This window comes from Meles meles, chromosome 1 (genome assembly GCF_922984935.1).
Source record: "Meles meles chromosome 1, mMelMel3.1 paternal haplotype, whole genome shotgun sequence".
Taxonomy (NCBI): domain Eukaryota; kingdom Metazoa; phylum Chordata; class Mammalia; order Carnivora; family Mustelidae; genus Meles; species Meles meles.
In genome coordinates this window covers 54,941,531-54,966,827 of record NC_060066.1, presented here as the reverse complement: position 1 = coordinate 54,966,827, position 25,297 = coordinate 54,941,531, and the positions used below count along the sequence as shown (strand labels likewise).

At 44.3% G+C, this 25,297-nt stretch overlaps 1 protein-coding gene across 5 annotated transcripts in view; it reads right to left on the bottom strand.

Moving 5' to 3' along the window:
* TPD52 (tumor protein D52) overlaps positions 1–25,297 on the bottom strand; it is a 104,080-nt gene that overhangs the window by 23,860 nt on the left and 54,923 nt on the right. For 2 of the 5 annotated variants that reach the window (XM_046006066.1, XM_046006072.1), the window contains exon 1: positions 13,070–13,346. The exons of 2 other annotated variants lie outside the window; for them this stretch is intronic. In XM_046006066.1, the coding sequence (XP_045862022.1) occupies positions 13,070–13,208 (139 nt within the window). In that variant the 5' untranslated portion in view covers positions 13,209–13,346. Of the gene's footprint in view, positions 1–13,069; positions 13,347–25,297 lie in introns of those variants that run through there. One more of the 5 variants, XM_046006078.1, reaches the window with a different exon arrangement.

Below are 25,297 nucleotides of genomic sequence, written 5' to 3'. Positions count from 1 at the left end.
CCACCTCAGGCTCCAAAATGGTTTTGCAGAGCACCGTTCCTGATCTTGTCTCTGTTTAAAAGTTCAGTATTTTGCTCACTGTGCTTTTATTTTAATTTTTCTGAAAACTGCATTAATCTATCATTAGTCTCCATCGCAGAGCATCTTGGTGAAAGATCTTAAATTTACAGCTTAAATTTAAATTTACCCTCTTAAATTTTACAGCTGAGGCAGGTGGCTGCTGGCCTCCCTTGCCTTATCCTAGTCACAGCTCTGTGTGTGCATTTCCATGTCTCAGAGGTCTGGGTTTTCACAGTCTCCTCTGGCAACAGACTTTGGCATAGGGGACCAGAGAAACGTCTCCATCTTTTCCTGCTCTTCGCCTCTCTGCCAGTGGGCAATAGAGCAGTCGCAGATCCCCAACACCCCTAGGCCATTTCTGAGACGTGCTAGCTCAGTCACAGCAGCGATGTGCTCTTCCGCCCAGATCAAGACGCCAGGCAGCACATGACAGACTTCACAGGCAGGCAGAAAGGAAGGAGGGAGAATAACCTCGCTGTTCAACAAGCAGCCAGCACCACGGCAAACCTCAAAGTATATGCATCAATGACACAACCTGTATGTCCACCGGGTACAAGATGCGAAGACACCTGTTGCAGGGTCTGTCGCATATTAAGTGCTAATGGCACCTAATAATTGTAACAGCTATCATTATTAGCATAACAGTACCAAAACAGAGCCTATCTGGAAGGTGTTTACAGAACCATTTAAGGAATAAAAGTAATACAAATAAGAGAATGCAAAAAAAAAAAACCCACGAACCGGAGGCAGAAACAGAATATGATTAAGCCTTCTAATGCACAGGCCATGTGTGACAGGTACAATCCGTAGATGGAAAAGCTCAATGAGTAATTGCTCCTGTGGGCCCCCTCTAAAATACCTTCAGACTGCCCAAGAGAGTTCTGTGATAGAAATCTGATCATGTCACTGTTCGGATTACAGTCCTTTTGTGGTTGGTTCCCTGTTGTTTTCCAGACAAAATTCCCCATTGTTTAGCACCCAGGCCTTACCGGACCCACCCCATGCTCACTGCCATTGGATTCCTCATACTCCAACTCCAGCCAAATCAAACTGTGGATAAGGTATGTACTGTCAGAAATCACTGAGAAGGACCTGTGTGTGCTTGCAAACATATCCCCTGTGCCAGATTATGTGACGAGACAGTATGAGACTGAAGATGGGAGTATATGGTAGCAATCACATAAGACAATGCAGTAAGAACCACAACAGAGTTAATTATAAACATTTTTTATTTTATTTTTAAGGTTTTGTTCAGACTTCTCGAGTCTCCAACCAGAACAGGACTCAAAAAAAAAAGAAAGTCCCCAGAAAACTCTGGTGCTAAACAATACCTTAAAAAACAAAGGCTCGGGGCACCTGGGTGGCTCAGTGGGATTTATCCCTCTGCCTTTGGCCCAGGTCATGGTCCCAGGGTCCTAGGATCAAGCCCCCATTGGGCTCTCTGCTCAGCAGGGAGCCTGCTTCCCCTCCTCTCTCTCTGGCTGCCTCTCTGCCTACCTGTGATCTCTGTCTGTCAAATAAATTTAAAAAATCTTTAAAAAAAAAAAAAAAAGGCTCTTTCATGTTTTTTAATAAATACTGGTTCGCAAATCTGCTTAAGGGGGAAAATGTAATATCTAATTACTAATAACGCTTTATGCACAGCTGCCCAATTCCAGAAACAATATTGGGGGATTCTGATACTATCCAAGTATTTAGTTAGGCTGCCAGGGAAACAAATGTCTCAGAAAAGGGGGTCATGTAGTTGTGCACGGTTGGCTTTAGGACTTCAAGATGACCTTGAGATTTTATATTCCCAATCATTAGTAATTACAGGTTCTGCTTTTTTCCATATCAGCCTGTAGGTGGCAGCAAATTATCAAAATTAAATTTTAAGGTGTGGTTTTAGGGTAATCAAATGGAGGGGATGAAAAATTAAGGAACACAAAGGAAGAACAAAAAAGGCAATTATCAAAATCACTGGCAAAACAACAAAAACATAAGAGTCACAACTTCGGAAAATTATGAATAACCACAGCCAGCACCACCAGAGTACATTCTATATGTAATATACAAATCTGAACTAAGTGGTCCGAACACATGACATCACTTACGTACACCACTTCTGTGATGCAGAGCTCTGCCAGTTCCAAAGGAGGAAACTGAAGCTTACAGAGGATAAGCAACTTGCTCACGGTAACACACCTGAATGCATGGTGGAGTCACAATTTTGAACTGAGACAGCTCGATTTGGAAGTATATGCTTAAAATCATTGATTTCCAAAGGACAGATGAAGACAAGCGTAGGGGCTGAAGCTCACACCTATAAAAGATCTAGAAGCAATAATACTTAAGACTCTGTACAAAGGGGGCACCTGGGTGGCTCAGTGAGTTAAGCCTCTGCCTTCGCTTCAGGTCATGATCCCAGGGTCTTGGGACTGAGCCCCATATCCGGCTGTCTGCTCAGCAGGGAGCTTGCTTCGCCCTCTCTGCCTGCTGCTCCGTCTACTCCTGATCTCTGTCAAATAAATAAGATCTTTAAAAAAAAAAAAAAAGACTCTGTACAAAGGAAAAGAACCTGGCAGAGTAGGTCAAAAGCAATCTCTTCTCTTCCAAAGGTACAGTCTCTCCAAACTTGGAGCCTTACAAGTTTTTCTAGATATTATCTAATTTCCCCCTATGTTCAGGAAGAGTGCAGTATTCATTGTGGAAGCAGAGTTTGGCTTTAGGAGGAAAAAAAATACTGACTTCTCATTCACAACACAAGTTGGGAAACAGGAACATTTTAACATATAATTACTTAAAACCGTAAGTACTCCAAAAAATTCTTACTCGATCATTGATTTTAATAGTTCTCCTCAGAATCTGATGGAAAACTGTTTTTCAAAGATGGCAAAGAGGGACAACATATGATCAAGACTTACTGAGCTCTAATCCACCAGCCAGGGAGATTCACATTATCTCATTTTGAAAAAAAATCTTCCAGCCAACACGTGATGAAAGCAGTATGATTTATCCCTACCAGGAAAGTGGGACCCTCTGAGTTTAGTAATCTGCCCGGAATCACAGGTGAGATTAAAAATGCAGGTTCTTCCGACTCCAAACTCTTGCTCCTTCACTTTTTTTTACAGAAATTCCAGGGAGCAGGGAAGACGAAGGACAAGCTGGAAGCAGAGGGCTGGGGCCTCCTCTCCAGGGGCTTCCAACGTCCCCCCAGGGTGTAAGAACACGTGTGGACCCCAGCTGAAAGTCACGGATACCATTACCGAGCCCAAGTGACCCGAGATTGGGGATATTTGTTCCTTTTGGTTGTTACTATTTTAGCCACCTCCTTAATTCCTGTAGATGTGCACAGTCTGCCTGTCTCCCGCTGAGTTCTGTAGCGGAGAGCGAGCCTAGAGCCCACCGACTGCCAGGAATGGCTAGGAGCCCAGGTGAGAGGCCCACTGCCAGGGGAGTGACAGGAAAGATGAACACAGATTGCGGGATCATGCCCCATCAATCCGAAGACATTTCCTTTACATTTACAACTTGGAACTCAAGAAAAGCCAATCAATTAAGCAGTCCTTGTGGCATAGCTGTCACTGGGAAACGTGCTCCAAAATTTGCAAAGTGGGTGTCAGCGACGGAGAACATCACAGACCTCTCATCACAGGTCTCTCGTTCAAGAAAGTCTGCATCACAACATTTTGTGTGAGGAAAGTAAAGCAAGACAGGGATTATTCCCAGCAGAAAAGCAATTCCAGTAAGCTAGGCAATGCATGAGAATGTGTTTCAGGAAAACTGTAACTTGGTTTACTCTAAAAAAATACATGGACAGGAGTGTTATGGTCAACACATGTGTCTGAATAAATCGAAAAGAGTGTTAATAAGCATACAAAATTTTAAGCAGAATTAAATCAGTGTCCCTTAGGCTTTTAACTTGTAGCAATTTTTCCCCTTAATGAACAAAAACTCTAACGGTACATCCTAAAATCCACAGTGCCTTGGAAGAGATGAAATATAATATTCCACGCTTCTGAGAACTTGATGGTAATTGGAGGAAAACGAAGTGCTTCGGTGTTTGGCGGCAGTGGAAATGTGTGTGATGAGGTGGGGAAGAATGGTGGGGAAGAACAAGGAAGAATGGAAAAGGAGTTCAGTCTTGACCATGTCCCTAGGTCCAGACAGTAAAGTCCTGATGTCCCATCCTCATCTTTTCATCTTCCTACTCACGGTGCCAAGAACAGAGCATTTGATAATGCTTTACTTGAACTGATGTGCCAATTAAAGATTTATTCAAACCAAGTTTCTCTTTCCTGTCCCAACCTACTTGACATATCCTCCCAAAAATTTCAACTGGAGAAAGAAGCAAAAAAGCCTTTTTGAAATACTAATTTTGAGCCGACAATGACAATGAAGGCATGATTAGGATTTGGTAAGCACCCTTCTGCCCCGGGCTATGGCTGCAGCCCGTCCCACCCCACCCTGGAGCACCCACCCAAACACTGCCCTTCCTTTCACCTTTGGCCCTTGACCCAATTAAGACCAACTACTTTTCTCTTCTAAACTTTCTATAACTTTCATTCAAAAACTTTTTATCCATTTTCATATAGTTTCAGAGCTGAAAAAATTCTGCAGCATTTTATTTAAACACTTTATTCAAGATGAGGAAATTGGGGTTGGAGATTTTTTTTCAAGAGTAGCTAAAGCGTGAACTTTGAAATTAGATGGCTCTGTAGGTTGACTTGTGTCCCCCCAAAAGACACACTTCATTTCCTAACCGCCAGGACATGCGAATGTGTTTTTTATTTGGAAACAGGCTTTTGCAAATATAGTCAAGATGAAATCACAGTAAATTAGGGTGGGCCCTAACCCAATGCATCCTTATAAGGAGGAGGAAATTTGGACACAGAAACCCAGAGAGAACAACATGGACACACAGGCTCGCAGAAGCCCAGGGACCACTCCCCATGATCATGGAGGCAGACCAGAGGGGACACACCGGAATGCACAGAAGACCGGGATTGCCAGCAACTGCCAGAAGCTAGATGAGGCAAGGAAGGATTTCCCTACACAAGGAGCACAGCCCCAGGAACACCTTCATTTTGGACTTGGAGCCTCCAGAACAGAGACAGAACACATGTCTGTTGTCTGAAGTCACTCAATTTGGAGTACTTTGTTATGGCAGCCCTAGGAAACTGAGCCCCACTCCCACGCCCCAAAACCCATTACATATTTAAAAAACAACACGCACGCATTACCACTTGACTCTCCAGGTTTCTGTGGAGCAGTGTAAAGCGCTGTGAACATGAAGAGTGGGCAGGTATCAGGTTTTCAGTAAGGATGTGCGATTGCCTCACTTTTCCATATGCTACAAGTCTTCCCAGTTACCTCCTGTCTCCTCTTCCATGAAGCATGGCTCATAGACCCCTTCATCTGCCATCTCCCCTGTCACCTGGCATCATCCGCCTCTCCCCTGCATCTTCAACATTACAGCTGTTAATCATGATGTCATGTGACGTCTAAAAGGCATCAGCACCAAACCTTGGTCTGGAATCTCCTCTCCTGTAACACCACCCCGGATGTTTCTTACTGCTGAGATACGGCCTCATCTCATTCCCCAGGCATCTACTTCAAGCCTCCCCTCCAAACTCACCACTCCTGCCTTGATTCGGGCTCTGGCAATTTCTTGCTCAGATTCTTGCCCTAAAGCTAAAGCTCCCTCATGGTGTCTGTCCCTCCAATCCGTTCACCACCCTGCCACAAGAGTAAACTTCTAAGGCAGGACTCTGACCATAGCACTCCTTGCCTTAAATCCTTCTAGAGCTTCCCACTTCCCAGTAAGGCTCTTGCTCTTGACAGTCTGGAGCCCACCCTCCTCAATCTCCCCCAACTGCCCTTACCTGTCCAACACTCACCACATCTTCCAAGCAGCAGTTCCTACGAAGACATGCCTTTTTGTTTTTAAGTAATGCATTAATTCAAAAAGTAAAATAAAGTGCCTCCCATAAATTTTTTCCCCATTTAATTTTTTGTGTGGTTAAATATACAACATAAAAATAAGTATACAATTCAGTGGCGTGAACAACATTCACAATGTTGTACAACAACCTCCACTGGCCATGCTCTCTCTCTCTCTCTCTCTTTTTAATGTCTCTGCACATGTTATTTTCTCTTCTGGAAACTCTCTCCTTATTTCCAAGTCCCATTCATTTCAATAAATCAGTTTTAAGTGTCTCCTGCTCTTGGAGGCTTTCCCTGGATCCCATCCATGCCCAGGCCCTGCTCCGAGTATAACACTCTGTAATGTCGACTGTACTTAGAACACAGCCTGATGGCCTGGGCAACCTGTGAACTTAGCACTGTGTTCCGATCCTGCATCTTCAGGCCGGGTCGGTAACGGGTACACAGACACTCATTAGCCCTCTCTGAAAAAATCAATTCACAGGAAGGTACACAGTTGAGCTGGAGTAAGAATGCTGTCTCCCTTCACTGTCTACCTTATATCTTGAACTTTTTGTCTTATATCTCATTCTCACTTCACTGCTTTCACCTACACAGGTTTTTCTACTGAAAACAGACACAAAATTTAAAAAAAATTTTTTAAATAAGGAGCGCCTGGGTGGCTTAATCGTTAGGTGCCTGCCTTCGGCTCAGGTCATGATCCCAGCATCCTGGGATCGAGCCCCATATCGGGCTCCCTCTCCAGCTCCCCTGTGCTTGTGTTCCCTCGCTATCTTTTTTATAAAGAAAATCTTTTAAAATTTTTTTAATAACATTTAAAAAAAATAAAACACATGGATGAAAAACATAGGGGCGCCTGGGTGGCTCAGTGGATTAAAGCCTCTGCCTTCGGCTCAGATCATGATCCCAGGGTCCTGGGATCAAGCCCCGAATCGGGCTCTCTGCTTGATGGGGAGCCTGCTTCCTCCTCTCTCTCTGTATGCCTCTCTGCCTACTTGTGATCTCTATCTGTCAAATAAATAAATAAAAATATTTAAAAAAATAAAACACATGAAATGACATTTTTCTAAAGAAATACAACTTCTGTCTCATACATAATTTATACAAAGATTGTTACATTTGGAGGTCATATACCTTAATGTTACAAAGTGTGTTCACAGCCAAAAGCACCAGGCCTTTACGGGGTGGGGGGGGGGGTGCCCCACAAGTGATTCTCCAGAGGGAAGAATATGATGTCAGCTGCTCCCAAGATATGCAGTTAGGAGGGAAGAAGTTGCAGAGGAGGAGTCTAAGATATTTGCTATTTAGTTAATACTGGGCCTATCCAAGAGAGAATCTGGTAGAGTATAATTGAGCTCTAGCAGTTTCTCTAGGAAATAAAACCATATACACCTCTCTTACACAGTCTTTAAAGAGGCAACAAGGGCTTTAGGACCAGGGTTGGAATAAGAAACTTCAGTCTCTAAGGATTGAAAAGTTTTCCTTAGGCACAAGCAAGAGGAAATGCGTGCCTTTTTGAAACCTAGACACAAGGAGATACAACACAGAGTTCAAAATGTCTTCAGTGGTTCTATCCAACAAGATCACAAGATGAAGGTATTTCTCCTCTTGTAAGTCTGTGCTTGGGGTCCCTACTCTCTGCAGCTTGTGTTTCTGAATGCAACAAAGTTCCAGCAGGGACAGAGGAATATTTGGAGATCCCCACAACAAAGTAAGATCCTAAACAAGTGAGACCCCTTTCAACAAACCAAAACCAAAGGGCTTCTCAACCACAGCACGAGGGGCATGTTGGGCAGGGTAATTCTTTGTGGAGGGGGCTCTCCTGTGCCTCACCCCATGTGGGGGGGGATGTCCCCTCCCTCCCCAAAGCCAACTGCAGTTGTGACAACCGTAATCACCTCAGAATCCACCTCAGAATCGGCTCCAGGGGCGGCAGCCAGAATGCCTGCAGGGGGCGAAACTGCCCTAGGTTGGAAACCACGGACTCAATGCCAGGGACTATGGGACACCGGCTATTGGACATGGATTATCTTCAAAAGAAGGAGATGCAGTAGCACAGGCCATAAAAGGATATAATTTTCCCACGTTCGCCCATGGCAGTAACAGTACAACAGGAGAGAAAAAGGAGACGCATTAATTGCTGTCCATCAAGGCAGCAGGAACAAAAAGCTGAGGAAGCCTGACCCACTCCATTTGGGGAAAGAACCAGAACCCGGGAGATTAATTGGGCCGCATCAGGGCCACTAAAGAGGAATGGAAGTGGGCTGAGGAGGGGAGATGGGCCAAAGGGAAAAGAGAACTGGGACCCAGATGGGCCTAGAGAGCTTAGGAAACTCACCTCTCGAGATGAGGGCCCTGAACAGAAGTCAACTTCCCATGCAAAAAGGTCACCCTCCCCAAACTTCACCAAAAGAATGGAAGAGGGAAGAAAGATCAGACAGGTAGAACACATCAGTATTTCCAAATGCTTTACTCACCTCCTCCAGAAACTCCTAAACTGACCCTTAAATCTCTCATCATAAAAGGCGGAGGGACCTTCCGTTGATAACTTCAGAACCATCTGTCCTCCCATCCCCAGTTCCCCAGTCAAGTGTAAAATGAGTAACTAGGACACTCCACAGAGAGAACAAAGGTCAGCCATGGAGAAATTTGGGGATCCCCAGGGAGGAAATCACTTCCATTCTTAAATTTCCTCAGCAGGAATAAGGAAGTTCTTCATAATTTCAATTCTGCTCTGATTTTTATTTTGTAAACCATACATTTGCTGTTTAACATCTTCACAATTAATTATGCCTAACTTTCAAGAATCATGACTTCCCTAAAAAGAAGTGAGAACAACACTGAGTAGAAACCAAAAAGCATAATAAAACAGGACGAAAAGAAGGACTCTGAGCTGAGAACTCTAGTCTGATTTTTTTCCCGTGTTTTTAGAATTTCAAATATGACAGCATAAAACTAAAATGTCAGGTTGTTAAATGGCTCCTGTTCCTATTTCCTGAAGTCACTAGAAATAACCAAAGGTGTTTTATACAATAGGGCTACATTTTTCTCTGTTTAAAAAAAAAAAATGTTAAGAGGAAGAGTGGTTCTACATAAACAGGGCTTGGGAAATTCTCTCCGTAGGCGTTCACTGAAGGGAAGAGAAAACGCAGCAAAGGACACTAGCAGAGAAACAGCTGTGCTAACTGGCAAGTCCAAGACAGAATGGACGAACCCGGTACACCGTACTCGGTAGAGCCCCTGACGGAGGAAAGATTACACCTGGAATGATAAACCTGTTCCGTAATATCCATCCCCAAAGAGGCCAGGAGAGTGTGATCAAAAACACAACACAAAACAAAAAAACGCTAGCTTGGCTTGAGGACCGAGGGATGAGTGTGAGACCCAATGTGGGCTAACTGAGCTTTGTGACGTGGGGGCTTCACAGCACCTCTCTTGGTCTCCATGTTCACACTTGGAAAATGAACTAGGGTGGGAATTAGTCCTTGTCAGTTTCATTTCCTTCCTTCCTTCATTCACACGTTCATTCATCAAGCATTTGTTGAGCCATGGATGTCAGGTACTAGCTCAGGCGGTAGGGAAGAACAGTGGTTTACGAAAGACTGACATCCCTAACAGAACTTATATTCCAGATTCTGAAAATTATAAATCAGTTTTTCAAACCATGGGCTGTGAAATCCATTTAGCAGTACCAAATGAGCATTTTTTTTTTTTTTAAGATTTTATTTATTGGGGCGCCTGGGTGGCTCAGTGGATTGGGCCGCTGCCTTCGGCTCAGGTCATGATCTCAGGGTCCTGGGATCAAGCCCCGCATCGGGCTCTCTGCTCTGCGGGGAGCCTGCTTCCTCCTCTCTCTCTGCCTGCCTCTCTGCCTACTTGTGATCTCTCTCTGTCAAATAAATAAATAAAATCTTTAAAAAAAAAAAAAAGATTTTATTTATTTACTTGACACAGAGAGATCACAAGTAGGCAGAAAAGCGGGGGGAGGGGGGTCCCTGCTGAGCAGAGAGCGCAATGCGAGGGGATCCCAGGACCCTGAGACCATGACCTGAGCCGAAGGCAAAGGCTTTAACCCACTGAGCCACCCAGGTGCCCCCAAAAGGAGCATTTTAAAAAGAACAAATGGAATAGTAAGGTATCATGTAAGATACCATCAGAATGTATCATGAATAGTCAAGATGAGTTCTGTTTCCACAGATTTCTGCTTTGGTTATTGATATTGGTATTGATGAGGGTTGTGGGTCACGACCAGTAGGGTGTTCTGGATGTGGGTTGGTTGTATCAAAGAGTTTAAAAATCCCTAATAAAAGACCTCTCTTTGCTCCAGCCACTGGCCCTCGTCCTCTCCCTCACTCAGACTGCTTCTTAGGAACACTCCGCCCATAGAGTAAATCTCATTACTTTCTCATTTGCCCCACGATGGCCTGGATAAATATCAAAGAATATGTTTTTCAGATCGGTGTTCCCAACCCTTCTGAGTAGAATTCCTTTTAACATCGGTCCCTTTTGTGCACTACTTGTCTGCTGATTAAGAAGATGAACAGTGGGGGCACCTGGATGGCTCAGTCCATTGGCAGTCGACTCCTGACAGCTCAGATCGTGATCTCAGGGTCCTGAGACTGAGCCCCATGAAGAGCTCTGCGCTTAGCTCAGAGTCCGCAAGGAATTCTCCCTCCCTCTCCCTCTGCTACCCTCCCTCAACCCCAGCTTGCTCACTCTCTCTAAAATAAATAAATCTTTTTTAAAAAAGGAGGAAAAAAGAAAACGTACGGGTGACCAAAAGCCACATGAACTTTTAAATTAAATGTATTTATAATGTATCTGTCCTAAGAGCTCCTACTTAGAAATACAAAGAGTACAAACTCACCCAAGACATGGTATTCCTTCTATCTACACCTCAAACAGATTTGCAGGCTTCTTGTGCCCTGAGGGGTCCAGGGCACAGAGCCAGTGATGACTGGTTCTAGATCCTCTTTTATTTGGCATTTTAGGATCTTGGTGTTCTTACTAAATGACTGCTTCGGGTGGTTTGTTTGTTTTAATGCTCTCTCTCCCCCTCCTTTTTTCTAATTAAAGCAAATTCCAAACTTGAGCACTAATGGGTACATTTTTGTTGTTCACTTGCCTTTTTACTATATATATATATAATTTTGTTTTTAATATCATGAGCCCAGACTCCTACACGGCTATTAGGGATTGGAAAGAAAATTGTTTGAAATCTGCCTGGAAACATCATCAACTTTCTCAAGTGCTTTATTTTTAACAGAAAACATCCAAAGGCAGCAATTACTGCAACCTGGAAAAGTGAAAGGAGGCGAAAAGAGATAAAAGGAGAGTAAAAGAGAGCGAGAGAACAAGCTAGGTAAATCCTTCCACGAATCTCAAACCCTCGCACACAATCACCAAGATCTACGTGAAGTCACAGAACTGCCATCTCTGCTTCCGTGGTCCCTTGTCACCTGGGCTTTACTCTGCCACCCAGCTCGAATTCCCTATCGTGTGTTGCTTTTTCTTTTTTTTTTAAACATTGAGTGAGATGATTTGTCAGAGACAGAGAGAATGAGAGCACGCACACACAAGCAGGGAGAGGGAGAAGCAGGCTTCCAGCAGAGCAAGGAGCCCAGTGTGGGGCTCTGGGATCCTGACCCGAGCCGAAGGCAGATGCCTAACCAACTGAGCCACCCAGGCATCCTCCGTGTGTTGCTCTTGAGTCATTTTCTATATGCAGAATTTGTAAGTTAAGATGGAGGATGCCATCCTTTTAGGGCCCACGCATAGGGGAGATCCCCTATATTACGGAGGTCCAAGGTGGGCCCCCAGTACAAGGAGAAGGCAGCAGGGGAGAGGGCTTCCCAGCCGACTGCTAACAGCTGCCTCCCAGTCCCCATTTCTAGAAACCAGCTCTAACCTGGTGTCTTCAACATTTTTCCCTGCCTGGAAATCCAAACCATCCCCAATGGTCACTACAGATGCAAACAACGGTAGAGGAACGTGGCTTCGGCACACACTCTACTGTCGGCAAGTACGCGACTGAAAATACTTAGACGTAGGTTTCCTGCTATATCCTTTACCGCTTCCTTCTCAAAGATCTACTTTGTAAACTTAAAAAGGACACACTGTGACCTATTGTTCATTAATAAGGAAAAAATTAACTTCTAGGAAAATCTGCTTACTTCTGGCAAGTTTCAGAGTAGGTCATCTAGTGGTCTCCAGGCTTTCCCTGTAGAATGAGCGAACTGGCCTGGAGGACAGGGTGAGGCTCCTGCTGCCCTGTGTGCGTATAAACAGACTCTCCCGGCCAGCACCCGCCTTCGGAACGAGGTCATACTGACACCTGCGAAGGAATGACTGCTTCCCAAGGTACAGCAACACTGAGGTCTTCTTTTTAAAAAAATCTCTTGCCTAGGTATTTCTGTCTGCTGCTCTCAGGACTCCAGAGCAAAATCCAGGACGTCCACTAGCAGGGCCTTAAACGCCATCAGGGCCTCAGATGCCTAAGCCTCATTTAACAAAGACAAAATCTGGGGGAGGAGGGTCCTTAATAAACCATACATCAATGGCCACAAGCAAAGACCTTCCATTTCTCCCTTTCTTGTGATTTATCAGCTCAATGAACTCAAAGTGATCAGAAGAACTCTAGTGGTTCCTATCAAGAGTACCACCTTTAAAATCAAAGTTTTATGTATAAATAAACACATTCTAAATTTTTTTTTTTTTTTACAGATTGAGAGAGAGAGAGAGAGAGATTACAAGTAGGCAGAGCAGCAGCCAGAGAGGGGAGGAAGCAGGCTCCCCGCCAAGCAGAGAGCCCGATACGGGGCTCGATCCCAGGACCCTGAGATCATGACCCGAGCCGAAGACAGAGGCTTAACCCACTGAGCCACCCAGGCGCCCCAAATAAACACATTCTAAATACTTAATGAGCCATCTCTCTCTGCTTGGATTCTGCAACAGCTTTGTTTCACTAGTTTCAACACAGCAACACCACGGTAGCTCTTGACACTAATAATTTTAAAGACAGCAAACCCCGGGTCGTGTCCAAGTTTTGTTACAGCAAATTTAACCCTGGAAAATTAACAGTTACCAAATTTCTGAAGAGTAGGTGATCCGGATGGAGACGAATTTCCACTAGGAGACAAGTAAAGGTAGTTTTTGTTCACTCCTGTGTCAAAATCAAACGGGGACTGGTAATCTTCATAAAAATCCATCTCTCCACAATCCATTCCAGAAAAACGCAGAACGCATCGTTTTATAAGCGCCTGGTACCCCTCAGTTGAATGTCGCTCTGGTCATAGTCCCATGCAACCTTGCTGAAGAAACGAACCCCAGGGTTCCTGGCCCCCGGTGTGCTATTTCCTTCTCAGAGCCTTCACACCCTTAGGACAAGCAGATCTGTTTAATAAATGACTTATCTGGAGCAACCTCAGGCTCTATTCACCACCTGTTGTTAATTTCAGTCAACAATGGACCAACCAGCACAGGGGAGCGGAGCTTTCACCGGTAAACAAAGGAGGGCCAGGTTCGCCAGTATCTCCAGATGTACAAACAGTCCAAGCAAACATCAGACACTGGCACAATTACAAGAAACCAAAATTTTTTTTTTAAATGGTCAGCTGACCACAACTACACCAGGGCGGACTTAATCTTCTAGGACAAGGAAGGATTACCAGTCAGTAATCTCCTACAAAAGCCATCGGGGTGATACTTTTTTCCATCCTGGATTACAACAGTTCTAAAAGCCAAGCTCCCCAGTTTAGCGATCAGCTTCCTCAGAACAACTTCCTCTAGAAATAAAGCTGTGCTTCCATTATTACTTTATCTAAAGTAACTTCTGGCTTAGTGTAACAAAAATTTCAGTCTGTCCTCCCACCTTCCCCCCTTTTCTTTTTCTTCCCCTTACCTTTCCTGGAAAGATGGGGTTTTACTGACATAGACGGTGGAGAGAACAATCAGCTCTGAAGGGAAAGCTCCCAGGGATCCTGGCCTGGCCGGGTTTACGGCCACACCCCTGCAGGTCTGCAATCAACCTGCTGGCAAACAGGCAGGAGCTGCCTAACTGCCGCTCACCGCCCACGCCTTGCAGAGTGCCTGGGTCTCAGGGACCTTGGAAGCAAGATTTCTAGTCACCAAATTCATCGTCTTCGACACAAGTCTATTATCAGATCCTTTCTGTGTTAACCATGGCCTTTGCACAAGGGATAGCTTTGGAAGGTTCTGCTGCTGCTGAATGAATGGCTCATCTACTATTAAGGAAGTAAAAATAAAAGCAACCCCTCTGTAGGTGGGCAATGGTCTATCACGGCATCAACCAAAAAAGGCCGTATTCTACCTCTGCAAATTGACCTGATAAAAATACACTTTCCCTGGATTGGGAGCAAATACAAAACCTAAAATATTTCAGTCATTAAAAAAACAAATCTGTGTCTAGTGTATGCAACATCTTCGCACCAAGATCGTCTGTATTCATCTCAACTTAGGATTCATTTTCTATTTTGTCTTTCATGTTGTACTCTATTTTTGGAAAGACTTTATCTTATTTAAGTTTTTAAAAGTTTATTTTCAACAAAAAAAATCTGCCTTTTTCTTCTAAAATTTACCAGAATTTGCAACTATAAATGCTGTTAAGTGAGAAATAGAATACAATGGCTTCTTCGTTACTATTATCATTTAAAAAAATGAATAGTCTGGCTTCTTGAAATCCAAAGTATCTCTAATCACGATGGGATGGGCATGGGATGGGTATCACGTCTCTGGCTTAGAGTGTGGTTGACAGGCCTCTGGCCCTCTCAATACCCTCTACATTTGGTCACTAAGTTAACAGGTAGAAAAAAATAGTTCTCCTTCTCAATACTTATTCTTCTTCCTAGAGCCACAGGCAGTAGGAAGTCTCAGGGACTGGATGTTTGTGTCCCCTAAAATTCATATACTGAACCCCTCACCCACAGTGACGGTAGCAGGAGGTGGGACCTGTGGGCAGTGATCAGGTTCAGATGAGGCCAGGAGAAGATGCCCCCAGGATGGGATTAGCATCCTTGAATGAAGAGAGCTAGCGCTCTCTCTCGGCCATGTGAGGACAGAAGATGATAGCATGTGCCAACCAGAAAAAGGGCTCTCACCAGGAATCTAATCAACTGGCACCTTGATCTTGAACTTGCCAGTCTCCAGAACTGTGAGAAATAAATGTCTGTTGGTATAAGCCACCCAGTCTACAGGAATTTATTGTAGCAGCCCAAACTAAGACAGAAATTTAATCAGACACACATACAACACAAGCCACAGCCACCTCTGCACTTTTCACTAGCCCTCAAATGTCCCATGTCGTTGACCTACAGCAGTGACATCCATGTTACACCCTCTGCCTGCAATGCTACCTTTTTTCTGCCTTCTGAAGTCATTCAACCTTTGAGAATCAGGCAGAAATGCCATCTTTTCTCAGAGGCCCTCCCAGTTTCTGTCCCTCGTCCCAGCTCGTTCCAGCTGCAGCACATGGAAGGAGACATGTCCCCTTGCCAGTCCCCCTGTGCCTCCACATCCTCCCCCTCTGAGCAGGCACTGCATTTTCTATTGTGATGCCCACCCTGAAGTTTGGGCTCTCATCAATGTGGCATGAAGAAAGCCAATAATGGCTCATGCGGATGCTGCACACCGTATTTGTCAACATGAAGATGGAGAATTTAAGTGCCGTCTAAAATTTTTACCATATCTGCTTAGGAACAATCTTGCTAACTAACATCCTGTCTCTCTGAATCAGCTGTAGTCAGATCCCAGTCAAGATCCCAGTCAAGGCACCCTAGCATGGAAGGAAAGTGAGAACAGAAGACGAGAGGTGGGACAAGCATGGGACATGTTAAGGGAATGGCAAAAATTCAGTTGACTCAAGATTCGCGTACCCAGTAGAAGGAAGCTGTGAGATAGAAAAGATGGAAATGCAGCTTGAAGACAAACCGTTAAAGACCTGGAGTGACAAATTTTATACTTAACAGAACACGCAGCAAAAATCTGCTGAGGGTGTTTGAGTGAGGTTCAGACAAAACAGAATGTTTTACAAAGATGACTCTGGAAATGGAGAACAGGCTGCCCACAGGCAGAGGCTGAAAGGGCGGGGACTCAAAAAGCATCTGCCGGCATAGCCCAAACAAGGAGGGAAGCCTTTGCATCTGTGACTACTCTTCACTAACTGTTGGGACTACTGGCCCAAGGTAGGAAAAACCAGGTAAGATTTGGTTCTGTCCTGCTGGACATTTCCACTGGGTATTCGAGAAGAACTTCAAAATCAACAAGCCTAAAACTGAATTGGCCAGTTTTCCTGACCATATTCCCATCTCTAAATGCCCCAAGGCCTGACCTCACAGGAATCCCTGCCCAGTATTCCTGCTCTATAAGGAGGCACCACCAGGAGCTGTTGATCCAACTTGATTTTTTCCTGCTTTCCTTTTTCTTTGTCTTCTCTCACCGACCACACCCTACTTCAGACCTACCTGGAATGTTCTGGTGGAGACCAGCCAGCATGATGCATGCAGGTGGGGAAGACGCCCGCAGTGCTATTTAACACACTCTTTCTCTTGAGGAATTTCATGTCACCTGCTCCATGAGGGGCTGTCTACCAAAGTTCCGACTTACTCCCTGTTGGCTTGGGCTTGGGCTTCAGATCTGGCAAAGGCATGTAGCCTGGCCCCCTTGTTTACAGGGATGGACCTAACGGTAGATATCTGACCCAGACAGTGCCTACAACAGGTCTTCCCTGAGGATGAGTCATGGACAAAAGCGATAATTCCTGTAACACGAGCTATCCGATGCCTGCTGGGAGGGGCCAAGGGTCCCTTCTCTCCTCCAGCCTAAAGGTGAGAGAACCACTGCCAAGTCTGGGCAGAGAGGAAAGAAGAAATGAAACAAGAGATGGGAGAAGCAGTATCTGAGCCCCTTGACCCAGCTACCTGGGGCTTCCCATGAAACCAATACATTTCTATTCTGCTTACTTATGGTTAGAATTAGAAACAGTCCCACAATACCTACTTTCCAACCATTTCCCACTATGGCCCCACCATGTTTCAGCCAAACTTGATTTTCCTCTTTCTGGAAAACATCCTATGCTTGGTTTAGGCGATTTTCTCAAACTAGAATGTCTCTTCTCTGTATTTTTACACCTGTCAAATTTCTACCCACTAATCAAGCTCAACTTAATATGTAACACATGAGTGGTATAAGTATGAGGAATGCTATCTAAAAATAGGAAAAAAATAGATACAAATGCCTACTAACTAACTGAATTATTTAAATGCTGGATTTATTTCATGTAAGTGGAAATTATCCAAACATTAACATGATGATGTAGAAATGTACGAATTCTATAAGAAATTATATTTTTGATACAATCAGTAAGTAAATCAGGTTCTAAAACGGTCCGTACTGTATGAGCCATAACTGTTTAATAATCGGAGAGAAAGAAACCAACCAAAAGAAAATGGGCAGAACGACCTATCCTACAACCCCAGAAAAGTGTTTATGTGCTGTGTTGCCAGCAGAGGGAGTCCATGAGCAGCTCAGAAGTTAATTTAGCGCAGCCACTGAGATGTACACTACAGAACAGTAACCCATTAGATGACTCATGTTATTGCAAATAAAAATGGAGTAAGTAAAAATGACTATAAAGAATATTAAGTTTCTACCTGCCTATTAATACTTCACTCAAATATGTCTGAGCAGGTTCTCCTTAATTTTAAGGGATATTTAAGGGAGAGCTTGATGTAAAAACTCCCCCACACATACAACAATTCACTTGGAGGGGCCTTGCAGGACACACAGACAGATGATGTCATCACCAGTAGGAGAGGCAGGTCACTAATACCAGACACTGTGGACGTGTCACAGTGACATAGCAGGCAGCTGGAAGGAGCTCCAGCTGGCCGAATATATGACAATTTCATCACTGATAGAATTAAGGATAGCAGTGGATTATAAATCACTGGAAAGACAAATCCAGGAGTCCATATGTGATGCTTGACTTTGTGTGTCATTCTGACTGGGCCACAAAATGCCCAGAGATTTGGTTAAACACTGTTGTAGGTATGTCGGCAAGGGTATTTGTGGATGAGAATAACACTGGAATTGGTAGATACTAAGTAAAGCAGATTGCCCTCCCCAACACGGACGAGCCTCATCCAGTCTGCTGAAGACCTGCCCCAAAAGGAAAAAAGAAATTCTATGAAGGACATTACTGTATCAGTCAGAAAAACTGGAATGGAAAGGCGGATTCGATCAAAGTATTTTATCAATATCAAATTTACTGAAGTTGAAACTGTCCTGGGGTTATGTAAGAGAATATCTCTAATTCTTGGGAAATGCAAACCAAAAAGATTTAGGAGTAAAGGGCCATGATGCATGCAACTTCCTCTCAAATGATCCAGAAACTATCCTGTGTGTGTACACCTACGGACACAAAGAATGATAAAGCAGATGGGGTAACATGTTAACAGTGAATGAATACACATAGAACATGCACCTGTTGGGGGCATCTGGGTGGCTCAATGGGTTAAGCCTCTGCCTCCGGCTCAGGTCATGATCTCAGGGTCCTGGGATCAGCCCGCATTGGACTCTCTGCTCAGCGGGGAGCCTGCTTCCCCCTCTCTCTCTCTGCCTGCCTCTCTGCCTACTTGTGATCTATCAAACAAACAAAATCTTTTTTTTAATTATTTTTATTTATTTATTTGTCAGAGAGAGAGAGAGCATAAGCAGAGGGAGAGACAGGCAGAGCAGGCAGAGGGAGAAGCAGACTCCCCACTGAGCAAGGAGCCCGATGTGGGACTTGATCCAAGGACCTTGGGATCATGACCCAAGCTGAAGGCAGCTGCTCAACCAACTGAGCCACCCAGGCGTCCCAATAAATAAAACCTAAAAAAAGAAAGAAAAAAAAAAAAAAACTATTCAGTGAAGTAGCTGGAATTGGCAAACAGGTGATCGGCCTCCAAAGCCTGGATCCTTCCTGTAGCAGAAGGAAGCTGGTTAAGCACCAGACAATAAGCCAAGACATGACATTCAAATGACCTGAGGATCTAATCACCAAGCAGAGTCTGTGTCACTAACGGCTCCAGGTGATGGAGGCTGCAAGCATGTGAGATATGAGAAATACGTGTCTGGTCATTCACACCACCCAGCACAGGTGTTTGGTCTTCAGACACAGTTCCTGAAAATGCTTCAGACAGAGCCTTAAGGGTGAAATGGGGATCTCTCATTATTAAGGAAGGTGACTTTAGGACCCCACCCAAGGGGAGCTTCGAGTTGCCAAAAAGGACCAGCCACGTGATTAGAGGGCTGGACCTTTCAGTCCCGCCCGTCCCCAACCACGCCCACTGGGAAGGGCCGAGGACCTGCAGTTGAATCAGATGTGGGCAGCCTTACTCAATCTTGATGACGGCAAATAAGCCTCCACAAAAACCTGAAAGGACCTGGCTCAGAAAGCTTCCAGGCTGGTGAACGCATGGATTTGAGGAGAGTGCCACATTCTGAGAGAGCTTGGAAGCTCCATGCCCTTCTCACATACCTCACCCTATTTATCTCATCATCGAGCTGGTGAGTCATATCCTTTATCATACCCTTTAATAAGCTGGTAGATGTGTTTCCCTATGCTTTGTAAGCTGCTCTAGCACATTATTCAGACCTAAGGAGGAGGTCAATGGAACCTCCCATGTAGAAGGCCAGGTCAGAAGCACAGATAACAGCCTGGGGCTTGTAACCAGCATCTAAAAGGGGTGGGGGGAGGTTGGAAGAACTGGAGTGACAGCTATCTCTGGGTAGACCGTGTCAGAACGGACTTGAGCTCTTGGATACCCTACCCTGCTTGTGTGTCTGAGAACTGCTCAGTGTGGGTGTGGGGAACCTAACCCTCACACTGGAAGAGGGAACCCCAAAAGCACACAGGACCACACTCGGAGTAACAGTGAGGGAAGAGCTGACCTTAAATGGCAGGCTGAGGAATGTGAACGTAACTTTCTATAATACTAAAACAACTATCAGTTTGCATTTATATCATCCTTACAGCCCAGGGGCAGGAGCTCTTCCATTTCCGGATGAGTGAATGTAGGGAACTGAGAAACGAGAGACAGTGCCCTCAAGTCCCCTAGCAGTAATCCCCCTCACACTGCATCAAAGCAACGGGGAGCCTTCTCCAGTTATTAGCAACGGGAGGGAGAGGGTCAGAGCTGTACTTTTAGATCATTCCTGCCCCCGCATGAAGATGGATTACAGAGGGGAGATGGGAAATCAGTGAGACCATTGGCAGCACCAAGGGTGTTAGGAACTGAATTGTGTCCTACACAAATTTCATGATGTTCAAGCCCTAATCTCCATTGTGACTGTATCTTGGATATAGGGCTATAAAGGAACTAATTAAAGTTAAAGGAGTCATAGGGCCTAACCCAAAAGGAATAGTATCCTTACAAGAGGCCAAGACACCGGAAAGCTCAGACGCACAGAGTAAAGTTCATATAAGGCCACAGCAAGAAGACAGCTGTCTGCAAGCCTGAGAGAGAGAGACCTCACCAGAATCAACTTTGCTGGCACCTTCATCTTGGACTTCCAGTCTCTAGCGAGAAAAGAAATTTCTGCTGTTTAAGCCACCCCATTAGAGGTGATCTGCTATGGCAGCCTGAACAAGGGCAAAGGGTACGTTCCCGGGAACAACAGTGGGAACAGAAAAGTAGAGACACATTGCAAGACACCACAGAGGGATCATCGACAGGTACGGCAACCCAACTGGATGCCTGGGACGCGACAGAGAAGACCAAACTCAGCAACTCCCCAGCGGGAGCTGTGAAAGCTGGGGCTGCATTAAGAGGACGACAAAAGAGGAGCCATGGAAGGAGGATGGGATGCTCTAAATGACCAGAGAATGAGTTCCATTTTGACAGCTTGGTTTATATTGCTCAGGAGATTTCTGAAGGTAAATTCTTGGACTCTGGGGCTCAGGAAAAGGTCAGGGATAAAGAGATCCACATGGGAATCCCCAGAACCATCAAAGAAAAGCCCAAGGGAAGAGCAGTCCTATGAAAGAAAAAAAAAAAAAAAGGCAGGAACACCTGCAAGTAGGAAGCAGGTCAAAGAAGCTGCAAAGGGCAGGAAATGCCTTTTTTTTTTTTTTTAAAGATTTTATTTATTTATTCGACAGATAGAGATCACAAGTAGGGAGAGAGGCAGGCAGAGAGAGAGAGAGAGAGGAGGAAGCAGGCTCCCCGCCAAGCAGAGAGCCCGATGCGGGACTCGATCCCAGGACCCCGAGATCATGACCCGAGCCGAAGGCAGCAGCCCAAACCACTGAGCCACCCAGGCGCCCCAGGAAATGCCTTTTGATAATGGCAACGATGATGACGGTGGTGGTGGTGGCAGAAACAACAGTTACGACTCATCCCTAGAAAACTTTAACTATGTGCTAGACATTCTTCTTTGCCCTTCCTACCAACCCCATGGGGCAGGGTTTTTTCCTTGACTCTAGTTGACAGATGAGAAAACTAAGGCACACAGAAGTTAATTAACTCCCCTGGGCACATAGCTAGTCAATGGTGAAGGTTGGTTTTGAACCTGGGTGGTCTGGCTCTAATGCTCTGTAGAAACAAAAACCATGGAAGAGAAACCCAAGTGACCAATGTCACAGGGACAACAGGAAGAAAGCAGACAAGACCAAATGCTACAGAGACTTACAAAGAAGCCACTGGACCTGGGTGTCCTGGGGATTATTTTAAGGAAATTTTGGCCAGAGTGATGGTGCCTGACAGATAAGGGAAGTAGAGGCCAGTGGAGGGAGAAGAAGGGTGGAACTCTGAGAAGACAAGGTAGGGCTTGTGTGTTTGTAGTGTTTGTGATGAAGAGACTCAGGAGGCAGCTCAGGGACTGGTCCCCCTGGGGGGGGGGGGGCTTCAATTCTAAACAGAATCGTTCTGGCTTTCTTCCACAAATGCTAGCCCTTGGTTGGGGGCGAGGGGGTCAGCTCTCAGATTAGAACCACAGGAAAATTTTAGGAAATATTCCCCTATGGAAATGCCATTACTCTCTCTAGCTTTACTTTTTTACCCCAAGAGGAGAAAAGTCCATTGTAGCACAGTACAAGAAAACACCATCTGGAACCCCCCCTCCAGAAGAAAAATGCATAAATTAGCAAACAACCTTCAAAGTATTGAGACCTCAATGCAAATACTCGAAGTGATAAAGGAGTTCTGACAAAGTCAAAGCCATGTACTTGACCCACTGGCTTGCAAAGAAATTCTCATGTGGCAGGAGCTAATATTCTAGGTGAACATTTTCCTGCTCTCTCAGAATAATTGAAATTGAAGTTCATGTCCAACAGACAAGCCAGGGACCTTTTTTTCTTCCGAAAAAATGTTTTTTTGACATATAAAAAGAGCAAGAGTTATGGGGTGCCTGGGTGGCTCAGTCATTAAGCATCTGCCTTCAGCTCAGGTCATGATCCCAGGGTCCTGGGATTGAGGCCTGCTTCGGGCTCCCTGCTTGGCGGGAAGCCTGCTTCTCCCTCTCCCACTCCTCCTGCTTCTGTTCCCTCTCTGTCTGTTTATCTCTGTGAAATAAATAAAATCTTTTTAAAAAGAGAGAGAGAGAGAGAGAGAGAGCAAGAGTTAACACTTACAATGACAGTGAGACTCCATTTCCTCTCTGAACATGGGTCGTGGGTGAGCCCTTCACTGAGACCACCACAACCTGTTGAGAAATCTCAAGAATGCCTGAATTTTCTATCACCAAGGAGTCAGAAATCAGACTCCAAAATATACAAAAAGGTCTCACTCTTTCAATGAGGTCATCTCTCATCCATTCAGGACATGTTGCTGCCACCACTGTCCTCAGACTGAAGAGGGTTCATTATTAGCACACCAGAAAACAACGGAAAATAGCTCAACATGTATCATATACCCAGGTAATTCATTTCCAATGTACAGACTTTTTACTTCATAAATAACAGTTTGAGTTCAAGTTTGATGGCCCCTCACAATGATGAGTGGTTTCTATGATTACAGGCTCACGTAGAAGGTCTCCAACTAGAGCCTCTCAAACTTTAATATGTTCACAAACTACCCAGGGACCACATTAAGCAACAGATTCTGACTTAGGAGGTCTGGGTGGGGCAACCTTGAGTGTTTACTGAAGCCTGCTTTAGATACCAGCTGCTAAGTGGGCCTTAGGATGAAAGACTGGGCAAATTCTAAATACTTGTCACTCTACATGGCCTTAGAACTTTCCAAATATACATTTTTTTAAGTATAAGAGATTTCTGTAGCCAAAGGGGTTTTGCTTTTTGGTGTTGATTTCTGTTTTCTGGCTATTCTAACAGTACACAAAGCAAGCCGGTTTGGACAGAAGACAAATGGGCTATGTCACGACAGGGTGTACACCTGACGGGCCTTTTCAAGAGGATAATTACCCCGAGTTTGGAATTAGGACAGTATAACCAGTCTAGAACAATGGCTCAGTAATAAGGGAATGGAAGACCATTCCATCGAAGAGTAAGTACCAACAATGTATGTAAGAGCACGGTGGTCTCTATGGTCAGAGTATTGGAAGATAAAGAAGTTTTGTGCACAAGCTACATGTTTCCCATTTGCTGACAGAGTTTAAAGAGAGCTCTGCAGGGGTCTATAAACACAACCGACTGTCAGAACCCTAAAACAAATAAATGAATGGGTGGATCAAATTTTAATTTGGAAAAACTTCCACGATGCTTACACGGCTGTTTTCAGCAACTAGAGGCTCCAATGAAACACTTCTCCTTAAGGGAATGAGAGTTGCTTTAGAACAGGAGGCACTTACTGAAAATTAACATTTGAGTATGAACTTCAATCATCAGCAAGCGGAGGCATGGCAGAGGTATACCAAGCATGCTCAAAATACCCTATTGCCAAGCCAGACATTTAGGCAGCTGAGCCTGCTTCTAATTATAATAGGTTATAGTCAATTAGCTATGGCCAATAGATCAACCATTATAAAAGACGCCCCCCCAGGGGGGGAGGAGCACACAGCATAAATATTGCCCGTTTTTTTCCTAAATTTTATTACTAAGGAATAGTCTTATGCTAAAATGTATAGCATTTCTATCTGAACCTTTAGTCTGGCTAATGCATGATATTGCATCTCTAATTACAAATTTCACGTATTTTCCTTTTTCAAGACAACGGTAGGATACCAATGCTACAGGTATATTCAAGGACAGCCCATTACCTTGAAACCAAATCGGTAACTAGAAGGCTTCGAAAGTAAGCCAGTCTTCTGATTCAAGACTGAGGGCCAAACAGGGATTTTTTTTTTTTTTTTTTTAAAGTATCTCAATAACAACCATTCTTACGGTTGTTAAGGCTTCTTACTGACTCGGTTTTAGAAAAAGTCATTACCAAACAGGTATTTCTTAAAACAGCATATAATTTTATTCATTCCAGTAAATTCTCTCAGTGGTAAAAGGATAGGATAATCCAAGGTGCAATGGGAAAAGAGCATACAGTAGAAAAATGCTTCCCAAAGAAGTATCCAGAACTATGAAATCAGGCAATTTCTGTTCTATTGTCCCTGAAAGATCAAAATAAAGAGCTATGTGTATGATTCAATAATTGTACTTAATACGGCTAAGACTGCTGACTAATCAAGAAAAAAAAAAGACTGCTGACTAATCACTGAACAGATTTCCTTATTCCTGCACACATAGACTACATTTCCCAACTGCCCCTACTGTTAGATGTGGCCATGTGACTCAGCTCCAGCCCAACAAAATGATATTTATCTAACATGTGGTTAGATAAATAAAGATTGCTGATAGCTACTGATATTTGGAGGTCTTTACCACAGCAAAATTTAGAGGAAGCTGACTGATAGAAATATTTTGCCAGGGGCGCCTGGGTTGCTCAGTGGGTTAAAGCCTCTGCCTTTAGCTCAGGTCATGATCCCAGGGTCCTGGGATCAAGCCCCACGTCAGGCTCTCTGCTCAGCAGGGAGCCTGCTTCCCTTCCTCTCTCTCTGCCTACTTGTGATCTCTCTCTCTGTCAAATAAATAAATAAAAATCTTTTTAAAAATTTTTTAAAAAATTTAAAATGACCATATCCCTGGATGAACAAGTTTTAGAAAACACTGTGTTGACAGCAATCTGAGTGTAATTAGTGCGGCAGAACTATATGCTTTTGGTGGATAGAAATCACAAATTTGTGTTAGATACAGATTTCATCACAATAAAAAAAAAAGATCATATAATTTTAAGGGTTGAGACAGTCATTCACACTTGAAATTACTACTAGAACGACTAAAATAAGAAGTTCCAATTGGAGCAATTGG